At 50.9% G+C, this 11,624-nt stretch overlaps 1 protein-coding gene across 1 annotated transcript in view; it reads left to right on the top strand.

Annotated features, from left to right (window-relative positions):
* The window catches only part of SLC1A6 (solute carrier family 1 member 6), a 12,331-nt gene extending 1,148 nt beyond the window's left edge, over positions 1-11,183 (top strand). Inside the window, exons 2-10 of the mRNA XM_021683187.2 lie at positions 823-1,034; positions 1,181-1,318; positions 2,860-3,064; positions 4,058-4,100; positions 4,603-4,946; positions 7,483-7,716; positions 8,908-9,102; positions 9,897-10,031; positions 10,841-11,183. Coding sequence (XP_021538862.2) covers positions 830-1,034; positions 1,181-1,318; positions 2,860-3,064; positions 4,058-4,100; positions 4,603-4,946; positions 7,483-7,716; positions 8,908-9,102; positions 9,897-10,031; positions 10,841-11,036 — 1,695 coding nt within the window. The 5' untranslated portion in view covers positions 823-829 and the 3' untranslated portion in view covers positions 11,037-11,183. The remainder of the gene's footprint in view (positions 1-822; positions 1,035-1,180; positions 1,319-2,859; positions 3,065-4,057; positions 4,101-4,602; positions 4,947-7,482; positions 7,717-8,907; positions 9,103-9,896; positions 10,032-10,840) is intronic.
* The last annotated feature ends 441 nt before the right edge of the window (positions 11,184-11,624 follow it).

Consider the following 11,624-nt stretch of genomic DNA (forward strand, 5'->3'; position numbering starts at 1 on the left):
GCTGAGCAGGGAGCCCGATGCGGGACTCTATCCCGGGACTCCAGGATCATGACCTGAGCCAAAGGCAGTCGCTTAACCAACTGAGCCACCCAGGCGCCCCCAAGATATATTTACTTAAATAAGTAAATAAGGTTACAGGAATGCGGTCAAATATAGAGGAGACACAAAAGTCTGAAGTTTGGGAAACACCCAGAGAGATTCTGAACATCACATTTCCCTTCAAAGATGGATCCTGAAGAGTCACTGGGGTCAAGGATTGTCACCATTTCCTTCCCAAGGGATCCCACCTCCAGCCGCTCTGCTCACCTGAGCACTCATGCAGGGCACTTGTATTTATTGGGTACTCACTGTTTACCAGGCACCTGCTGATTATGTCGTTGTGGAAAGGCCACTTGTCAACACCACCAGGCCAAACAGCAAACCATATTAATTTGGGGGGCTAAACCCAGGGTGCCTTGTCTGGGGCTCTGCATGTCCAGTTGGCGCTGAGCAAAGGCCGGCCAGTTTGGTTTGTGAGCTGGGACAGCCCCCAGTTGCTTGTGAGGATATGAAATAAGGAGGGCTCTGGAGTCAGGGAATGGCAAAAGCGTCATGTCCGGGAACGGATTCTGGAGATCTGGACCCTTTTCTGCCAAGACGCAACCCCTCAACCCCAAATAGTGTTCTCAGGTGTCCCAGCACAGCCTCACCCCAACAGGTGGACCTTGCCCCTCCCCTGTCTGGATTCTCGGAGTTCCTCGCCAGCTTCCTCCACCCTTTCCCCTGTCCCCACAGCCGCCCTCTGTCTTGTCCCTTACCAGAAGGCCCCTCTGTCCCCCGCAGATAGACCATGAGCAGCCACGGGAACAGCCTGTTCCTGCGGGAGAGCGGCCAGCGGCTGGGCCGCGTGGGCTGGCTGCAGCGGCTGCAGGAGAGCCTGCAGCAGAGAGCGCTGCGCACGCGCCTGCGCCTACAAACCATGACCCGTGAGCACGTGCTGCGCTTCCTGCGCCGGAACGCCTTCATCCTGCTGACCGTCAGCGCTGTGGTCATTGGTGAGCTGGCTGGGGGGCGGGGACCTCGGAGAAATGCCCTGCACGCGCACATCGTCACTCCGCCCACTCATTCTCACCTGCAAGAGCACTTGCCACCACCCTTCGGTGACCCAAACCACTCCACAGAGCCCTCCTTTTGGTCCTAGGGGTCAGCCTGGCCTTTGCCCTGCGCCCGTACCAACTTACCTACCGCCAGATCAAGTACTTCTCTTTCCCCGGAGAGCTTCTCATGAGAATGCTGCAGATGCTGGTGCTGCCACTCATTGTCTCCAGCCTGGTCACAGGTGAGAGAGCCCAGGCCAGTGTTGGCCTCCGAGACCCATCCCGGAGCCCCAGCTCAAACCTGGAGCCAAAACTATCGCAAGCATGGGATCACCTCCCTATCTTAGGACCTCAAACACGAAGCCTGCACTTAGCCCCGAGTTCTTGGCCAAAGCCCAGGTCTTCATCAGACCAGGTTCCAGACTCCATATGACATATGCCACTTATCTCAGTAACTCTACCATGCTTTTCCGTGTAGATAAAATACCAGCCTGCCAGGAGCTTACCATCATCCAAAGGTGAAAGAAAGGCTGTGATAGGGCAGCCAAGGAAGATAGAATGGCATCAATGGTCAGGGGGTGGGATGTGGATGAAGGTATTGGAGGTGACAGGATGGTGGGTGGGGGCTGGGGTAGAAATAGGGATGGGTTATGCAGAGGTCAGCAAATTTTTTTCTGTAAAGGGCCAGATAGTAAACATTTTCAACATTGGGGGCCATACCATTTCGGTTGTAACTACTCAGTTCTCCTATGGTAGTGCAGGAACAGCTGCAGACTCATCTGTAAACAAATGGGTGTGGTTGTGTTCCAATAAAACTTTATTTACAAAAACAGGCAGGGGGCCAGATTTGGCACCTAAGTGGTTGATTTGCAATCTCCAGATTTGGGGACAGGGATGAAGATAAAGGCCTGAAAAAGTGGTTTCTTGGGTTGGATTTCGCAGATGCAGAGCCTAAGATGGGGTTATTTGCACAAGTGTTATATCAAGGGATAGCATTCAAGAGAGACCCATGAGGAAGTGAGGGGAGCAAGATAAGGCAGGGAAAGAATCTAAGCAGAGATGTGGGTTCAGAAGAAGGCTGGCCTCTCAGCCTTATCCCATGGATAGCTCTGGAGCAGGAGTAATGCTACCGAATTGTTCTTCCCAACTCTGCCCTCACCCAAGTCAAAGGAGCTGGCCTTTTGAATCCCTGTACCAGGTAGCCTTTGGCTTTAGGTCTTCCATGGGGTATTTCTGGGCAAAGCAGGTTTTGTTCTGCTGAGGGCAGTTCTCCAGAGAAGGGGGCCACACAAACTGTTAGCAGCCAACAACGCAGCAGCTGAAGGGCAGGTGTGTTAGCCTGGTAAAGAGCTTTGGCTGGAGCACCAAAAGAAGTATCTATCACAGATAGTGTACAGTGAGGTGGGCTGGAGGGAGATATAATCTTGGGGTCAATAGCAGGATGAAGAGTGGAATGAAGGTGACGCCATCGTGTAACGTAGGCATAAATGGAGGATGGGGTGGGAGTTGAAAAGTTTGGCTTGAAGTAGAGGGAAGGTAGGTGAAGTGGGGCTTGGGATAAAGGATGGGGTGGAAGGTGTATATGGAAACTAGAATAGGGGTAGAAGAATGATGAGAGGGGTCAAAGGATGGCAGTGTGGGTGCTGGGGTGGGGCACAGAAGGAGGAGATGCTTGGTGGAATGCTTGTTGAGCTGGTGGTATGAGGGAAGTAGAGCTGATGGATGGGAAGTGGGTGGTGGGGTGCAGATGGCACTGCTCAGGGCTGCATCACCTGTCCTCCAGGTATGGCATCCCTGGATAACAAGGCAACAGGGCGGATGGGGATGCGGGCGGCTGTGTACTACATGGTGACCACGGTCATTGCTGTCTTCATTGGCATCCTCATGGTCACCATCATCCATCCTGGGAAGGGCTCCAAGGAGGGGCTGCACCGCGAAGGCCGCATTGAGACCATCCCCACAGCTGATGCCTTCATGGACCTGGTCAGGTGACGCCCTTTCTAATTTTGATGGGAACTCTGGCCCTAGATGCAAGAAGCCACACTCAAGGAGAGACAAAGGGGACAGGCTGACTCAGCCTGGAAATGCAACACCCAAGTTGAACCTAGTTTATTGGTACCCATTTTCTGCCCTGGAGCCTTGCACAAATTCTCTGAGAGTAGCTGACTCCTAGGGTACGATCTTTTGGCCCTTAGGCTCTGGAAGTTTTAGCTGCATCTTGAGATGGGCTCAGAACAATGGTGTTTGATGTTCTCAAGCTCCATTGGAGGATGAATGATTCTTTTAAAGAAGCAAGATTTTGCCAGCCAGAATCAAGGCTTGCCAGGTTCTCCCCTAGTCATTGACTTGGGGGAAACCCAGATCTGAGGTCCACAAGTTATCTGTGTTTTTTTTTTTTTTTTAAGATTTATTTATTTATTTGAGAGAGCAAGAATGAGAGAGAGCACATGAGAGGGAGGAGGGTCAGAGGGAGAAGCAGACCCCCTGCCGAGCAGGGAGCCCGATACGGGACTCGATCCCGGGACTCCAGGATCATGACCTGAGCCAAAGGCAGTCGCTTAACCGACTGAGCCACCCAGGCGCCCATTATCTGTGTTTTTTGAGGCATCACTGACACGTGTGTGAATTGAAGTCTGTGAGGTAGCATAGGGTTCTATGGAAGGGCTCAGAGAGGCCTGGATTTGAGGTCCATCTGTACCCCTTATGAGCTGTGCAGCTTTGGGTAACTTCCGCAAGTTCTCTGTGCATTGGTTTCTTTGTGCATAAAATGGGGACCTCAGTAGTGCTCACTTCTAGAGTTATTGTAGTGTTTAGATCATATCTGTAGGTAAGCACTTAGCTCAGTACCCGGTCTAGAGTAAGCATTCACTTGTTGGCTGCCATTATTACGGTTGGTACTGTTGCTATTATTCTTAACTATTATCACCCTGGACTCCTTCCCAACGTCTAACCACCTCCCTTCCTCTGATGTTTTTCTGCAGAAATATGTTTCCGCCCAACCTGGTGGAGGCTTGCTTCAAACAGGTCAGGGGAAGTGCACAGTGTGGTCAAGGAGGTTTGGAGGGTGGGGGGAACTTGCTGCCAAGCGAGTGGTCCTGGGGTGAGGGATGGGAAGAAGGGCCCGCCAGAGCAATGGGCAGGGGTTTTTGGAAGAGTCTGGGAGAAAGAATGTACCTCGCATTGGTGGAATGATCAAGGGAGGATAACAGAAAACGACTTAGGCCAAGAGCTGCCTGGGATGGTGCTGAAGGAGGAACCAGGGCATCTCACCATAGATGGTTGAAGAGAGAGGCCCCCAAATATGTTTGAGCAGGGAGCTTTGAAAAATGCAGAATCTATACTCATTCTGCCATGCATTAGTTGCTCACTCCTTCATTCATGTATTCCTTCACTCGTTCTTCTACGCATTGGTCAAGTCCTCTGAATAAGACTCTCCATGGGTGGCAACCAGGAGTTGGTGTTCTAAATAAACTTCTTCAAGAGATTCTGATGAATTGATTTTGGTCCCGATCTCTCCATATTTCAGTTCAAGACGCAGTATAGCACGAGGTTGGTAACCAGGACCATAGTGAGGACAGAGAATGGATCTGAGCCGGACACCTCCATGCCTCCCCCATCCTCAATGGACAACGGAACTAGCCTCCTGGAAAATGTCACCTGGGCCTTGGGCACCCTGCAGGAGGTGCTGAGCTTCGAGGAGACTGTGCCTGTGCCTGGCTCAGCCAATGGCATCAATGCCTTGGGCCTTGTGGTCTTCTCTGTGGCCTTTGGGCTGGTCATCGGTGGTATGAAACACAAGGGCCGAGTCCTGCGGGATTTCTTCGACAGCCTCAATGAGGCTATTATGAGGATGGTGGGCATCATTATCTGGTAAGTGCTGGGCTTTGACAGGGCTGGCAGGTGACGGCACATGGGAAGGGTGGAGCCGGGACTGGGAAGTCAGGCTGTGGGGCAGCTGCTCAAGGGGCCATTGGGACCATTTGGCCAAAGTCATTCATTTATGTATTGGTTAATTTGCTCATTCATACATTCACTCATAAACTCATTCACAGACTCATCCATGCATTAATGAAGCCAGTGATTGATTGACTGATTGATTTATTCACCCCGCCATGTATTCATTCAAGCTCATTCTTTGGCCCACTCATTTATCTCCGCATTAGTTATTCCATTCACTCCCTCAGTATTCCCTGCATTCATTCACTTAACACACTCATTCATTCACCCACCCATTCATTTGTGTCTCATTTGCTCATTTTCTTATTCGTTTATCCACTCACTAGTTATTCCTTAGTTGATGCATGTGTGCATCCATTTTACCATTCTCTATTCCTTTACCAATTCCTTCACTCATTCAGCAGACATTTTTCTGGGCTAACTTTGTCTGGAACACAGGGATACAATGAATTCAATCCCTACCCCCAAGAAGCTTATGAAGTCATGGAGGAGACAGACAGACACTAGATAAATGCAATACAAGGTGGAAGGTTCTAGAGCAAAGGGACATTCAAAAAGAGTTGGGAACTTGGAGAAGTGAGCAGCCAAGGGAGGGATATGCAGTGAACTCTGCCTGGGAAGGTGAAGAGGGAGTTATGGAAAAGGTCACCTCGTAGTTGGGTCTTGAAAGGCAAGTGGGAACCCAATAGGACGGAAAGAGGAGAGAGGCCCTTCAAGGAGAGGGAAGAGAACATGCAAATCCTGCAAGAGCCTGAGTTGGCTGTAGAATGGTGGGGAGTTCAGGGAGGTGGGAGCACAGGGTAAGTTGGGAGTGGTGGTGCAAGATATTAACAAGACTGTCTAGTGCCAGACTGGGGGAGACTTTGTCCATAATCCCCAATAATTAGAAAGTTGTGTAGGGGGTTAAAGGCCAAGTTTAAAGCTTGGAAAAGCAGCTGAGTGGAATGTGAGGGGGGAGCTTATCAAGGATAGGCAAAAAGACTGACAAGAGGAAGCTCGACGGAATTGGAAACCATAAATTTATAGTGGTGTCATTGGCAGAGTTTATCCAGATGTGCTGGCTGGGTGAGTGTAGAAGGAAAGAAGCCCCGTGCAATTGACCTAGGGTTGAGGAATTTTGTGGGGGATGAAGAGGAAGGATGAAGATGAGGGAGCTGGGGAGGGGGTTCACAGAGCAGTCGTAGAGGTAGGTCTAGACTGGGAGACAACTCAGCAACCTCCCACTGGGTCTCACCTTGAGCCCAGCTGAGCCCAGGGGAATACAGATGTGGCCAGAAAAGTGCCCCACATCCTCCTTCCCACCGCCTCAGGGTGGGTCTCATCATTTCTGACCCAAGCTATTGTACCAATTTCCCAAGAGGTCCCTACCTCCTCCAATGCCTCTACCATAAGAACAACCAAGCATAGACTTTAGTTTCTAAAGAGAGAGGAGTAAAAGCTGAAGCCTGGTGATGGGTGAAAGAAGGCACCACTGGTGGCAGGAACTTGCAAGACTAAGATGCGCTGGTTTGTGGGGAGCACAGGTGAGCCCCTGATGAACTCACTTCTGTCTCCTCTCACTCGCCGCTGCAGCCACACTGGTCTGCTCTATGCTCCTTCAGCACTTCTAGCTCATGCTTATTTCAGGGTCTTTGCACGGTGCCTGCAATGCTTTCCCCTCAGATAGATGTGTCCCTTCTCATCATGTAGGCCTCTGTGTGAATGTCAGGTCTCCAGGGAGGCCCTCCCTGTCCATGCATGCTGATGCAGCCCCACTAAGGGGCTCTGTTTTGCAGCTCTCAACACCCGAAGTTTTTAATTAGGCATTTCTATGTATACTGCGTGTTTCCCCCATTAGAATGTAGGCACCACAGGGGCAGGGACTGTGTGACTGGAGCAGAGTAAGTGCTCAAGAAAGTGGTTAAATAAGTAGATGATTTGATAAGACGCGTGGTTTGGGTTGTCTGGGGGAAATTCAGGTGAAATAGCTCAGGGCCGGTGAGTGAGTGAGAATATGCACTTACAGGAAAGAGAATAGGGGCATCGAGGTTACACATTTAGAGCAAACAGAGTTGGAGGTGGTGAATAAGGGAAGTTTGAAGGCCAGTGATAGGGAATGTCTGGGCCATGTCTAGGGAAAGAGTCCCGAAGACAGGGACTATTTGGGGAGGGACTTGAATGGTGGAGTGGAGGGAAGAGAGACCTTATAAAATTGTATGCCCTGAAGTTGTAGGAACTTTTCCCTGCTGTTCTGGGTGTGAACTGTGGGTGAGCAGGAAGAGGCAGTGGGATATGTTTGTGGGGTCCATCCCTGTTTGTCAGTGTGTGGGGAAGGTTGGGGCAGAGTAGGGTGCTGTATGGTGGGCGCTGTCTGGCTCCAGGGGCTTATATGGGTAAAGTCTTGGGAATGCCAGCTCTGAGCTTTAGGGAAAGTCATGAGGGAGCTCTGACAGGTGTCTGCTTGGCCTAGGTACGCACCTGTGGGCATCCTGTTCCTGATCGCTGGGAAGATCCTAGAGATGGAGGACATGGCCGTCCTGGGGGGTCAGCTGGGCATGTACACCCTGACCGTCATTGTGGGCTTGTTCCTCCATGCTGGTGGTGTCCTGCCCCTCATCTACTTCCTCATCACCCACCGGAACCCCTTCCCCTTCATCGGGGGTATGCTGCAGGCCCTCATCACTGCCATGGGCACGTCTTCCAGGTATGGCTTCGTCCTCATCCCCGGTACTTTTTTGAGGTTCACTGTGGTTCACAAGCTCTCCTAGGAGTCCTGCCCCTCCTGCCCCTACTGAACCTTGTCTGAGCTGTGCGGTAATGTCAGTGGCTCATGAAGGTCTGTAGGTCAGTTGACACCTGGGTGCCGATCTTTGTCCCGGGCTGGCTCTCCTGACCTGTTTTCCACATTTTCTTTTTCTCTGTTTTATATGGAGGAGAACCAGCTGCCAATTTTGAGGTTAGGACTAAGGTTCCAACATGCCCCATATTCTCTCATTTTCTAGCTCAGAGTCTCATTTCCCCTTGAGATGGTCTCTGGGAGCTCACTTGGCTTTTTTCTCCTTTTTTTTTTTTTTTTGTGGTTTTATGGGGTTAATAAAGAGCTTCCCTTTTCCCCATCATCCAAATTCAAAAGTTTGAGAAGTATCACAAGAGCCAACTGGACGGAAGAATAATATTATTGTTATTGCTCATAATGCTGCCTGGAGAATGTGCCTTTTGGTCTTTGGCCAATAGGATTGGTGCCATTGTAGCCAGGAATGAAACTCACCTGATCACCACAGGGCTGGATCCCCAGATGCCTTCTCTGTGGGTCCAGGCTTCTCACTGCATGACATCAAGCTGACCAGGCAGAGCACATGTTTCGTGGACAGGCCAACTCCAAGTGAGAGGTCCACTCCTTCAACTAAACTCACCAATCAGGTTGCTCTTCCCCTGCTGGGGAGTGGTGGGGGGAGAGACCAGGAGGGTTAGTGTAGCTGAGGTTGCTCCCTGAGCTACAGAAATGGGGATTAGGGGTCCATCTAATACTTCTCTCTTAACCCTGAGGGTGTGGGAGGTTAGCAGACCCCTAGTCCCTTCCTTTCTGGGAGTGGAAAGGTCATTAGTGGCATGCACAAGTGTCTAGTAATTAGCCTTAAACTATTGGCTTTAAGTGGGTCAAAGAGACCTTCAACCTGGGGGACCACCATTGCTGTGTGCTTCTTGCATCATGAGGAGCCCTTCTTCCCTGTGCACAGTTACCATCCTCTGAAATGTTATACACCCACCATCCTCCCTTGCTCTGGCTCCCACCTGGTCTCCCAGTGTTCTCATCAGAATCCCTCCTTCGGTCCATGGCTGCTCCAGCCCCACCCTGCCACCCCCTGTTCTCAGCCTCCAGGGCTCTCTCCCCTAGCTCTGCAACACTACCCATCACCTTCCGCTGCTTGGAGGAGGGCCTGGGTGTGGACCGACGCATCACCAGGTTCGTGCTGCCCGTGGGGGCCACCGTCAACATGGATGGGACTGCCCTGTATGAGGCCCTGGCTGCCATCTTCATCGCCCAAGTCAACAACTATGAGCTTAACCTGGGCCAGATAACGACCATCAGGTGAGATGGTCTTGGGGGGGATCTGCCAGCAGGTGAGACCTAAGAAGTCATTAGCTTGGCTAGGGGTGGAGGAAGCCTCAGCTTGAGGTCAAGGGAGGCTTTGAATGTTGGAGGGAGGATGTGGGAAGAGCCCAGCCTCCCATGCCAAATGAGGCTAAAGGTAAGACTTTGCAACCTGAAGCTATCGGGAGCTGCCAGATGTTTCAGTCCCATCTTCTCTCACATGCTATGGTGGGAGATCCCTTTGCCCCGTGTTTTCCAAAGTATGGCTGGTGCGTCCTAAGAACCTGAGGCTCTTATAAGAAGGATGGATCCCTGGGTCTCATCACCCAGAGGTTCCAATGTGGTCATTATAAATATAACAGCAAATATCACCTCCTTCAGGTCTTTGCTCCAGTGTCACCTGCGCAGGCGAGTGTTCCCTGAATATTTTATTTAAAATTGCATGGTTTGGACTTTTACAGGCCGAACCATTTCTCTGTTGCACCATCTGCCTTAGTATATGTTTTAAGTCCTCATCTTCCTTATTCTTTGCCTCCCCTACTAGAATGTAAGCTCTGTTTGGGCAGGGTTTTCTTCTAAGGGAGTTTCTGCTAGGTGTCTAGCATGTAGTAGATGCTCAATAAATATGGGTTGAAAGAATACATTTATTGAAGGCTGCTTTTTATTTTCAGGCACTTAATTTAAGATGTCCCAGGGAACCACCTCTTCCCTTCTTTTGTGCCCTTTCTCACTCTCTTCCTCATCTTCTCCTTCCCACCTCCTGCCTCCCTGTGTTCTTTGTCTATGTACAGTATCACAGCGACAGCAGCCAGCATTGGGGCTGCTGGGATCCCCCAGGCAGGTCTGGTCACCATGGTCATTGTGCTCACATCGGTCGGCCTGCCCACTGAAGACATCACGCTGATCATAGCTGTGGACTGGTTCCTGTGAGTGTTCTTCAGACCCTGGTGCTATCTTTCCTCAAACCCCCTGTTTTCCTTGTGAGACCCCCAGCCTGCGGGCCCTCATTCCAGCAAGGACACAGAGTTCTAGAATTTTAGAGTACAAGGTGAGCCTTGGAGAGTACTCCAAACCATGGCCTGTAGATCCCAAATTCCGTAGAGTTAACCTTGGGAAGTAGGATGGGGAGGAGATGAGCAAGGGGGGCTTTACATATGAGCCTGAACAGCTGTTGTACCTGCTTTATGGAGAAGTCACAAAAAGGCGATCTGTGGGACAGAGCTGGTGATCCATGGAACGGATCCGTGGGACAGAGCTTGCAAGTTTTTGTTGTTGTTGGTTTATGTTTTTAATTCTCAACTTTGAAAAACAGGAGGTTTACATTTAAAAAATCTGGACTTTCCTCCCCATTTGGGAGCTGTCAGGTGGACCTGAGTCCCATTTAGACAGTCTCCAGTCTGGCCTGATTTACTCACGGTGGTTATCTTCCTCATCCTGTATGCTGTTCAGCCCACAACCCCTAATTTTCTCTATCAGATGTTTACATCCTTAAAAAGAAAGAATTGCATTGCTAAGATAACATGTGAGCCTATCAGAGTTGATCCAACCTGCATCTGTTAGGAGGGGAAGCTGAGGACATCAAAGGGGAGGCACCTGCTTGAGGTTATGTGCTCGTGGATAGAACCTGAGTCCCAACACTCAGGCACAAGGAACCCCCCACCCTGCTGCACCCTCTCCTCCATGAACTCTTCAAACCTCAGCTAACAGTGGCTTCTCTCTCCCCACCCTTCCCCAGTGACCGACTTCGCACAATGACCAATGTCCTGGGGGACTCTATTGGAGCAGCCGTCATTGAGCATTTGTCTCAGCGGGAGCTGGAGCTGCAGGAAGCCGAGCTCACCCTCCCCAGCCTGGGGAAGCCCTACAAGTCACTCATGGCACAAGAGAAGGGGGCGTCCAGGGGACGGGGGGGCAACGAGAGTGCCATGTGAGGGACCCCCAGCTCTGCCTCCCAGAGAGGAGGGAATGGGGCTGGGGTGGGGGGCTCCTAGGGAAGACCTGCTGCCCGAATGAGTGTGCACTGAACACACATGTTCTGTCTGGCTTGTTTGGTGGAAACCGAGATAAAGGAGCAGGAACGAAAGGATGTCGAAGGCCTCCGTTTCTCTCTGAGTGCATGGGGAGAACTTGTGGAGGGCAGTGAGCAAGGCGGGGAGGAAACTGGGATGGAGGGTAAGGGCAGCTTCAGGTCCCACAAGCTGAGGGGTCAGCTCATGTTATTTATTTTCTCAAAGAGCGGTGGAATTGAAGGAGGTAAAGGAAAACCACCATTTATTATAATAAAACAATGTTCATGACCTCTGTGTTGGGGGTCCCGAAGACCTTCAGTGATTTGCTAGAAGGACTCGTGGAACTCGGAAAACCCGCAATGCTCACATTTATGACTTACTGCAGTGAAAGGATACAGATTAAAATCTGCAAGGACAAAAGTTGCCTGGAGCAGGGTCCAGAAGACACCAGATGTGGGCTTCCAATTGTCCCCTCTTTGTGGAATCCCATGGACGCCCTTAATTCTCTCA

This window comes from Neomonachus schauinslandi, chromosome 1 (genome assembly GCF_002201575.2).
Source record: "Neomonachus schauinslandi chromosome 1, ASM220157v2, whole genome shotgun sequence".
Taxonomy (NCBI): Eukaryota; Metazoa; Chordata; class Mammalia; order Carnivora; family Phocidae; genus Neomonachus; species Neomonachus schauinslandi.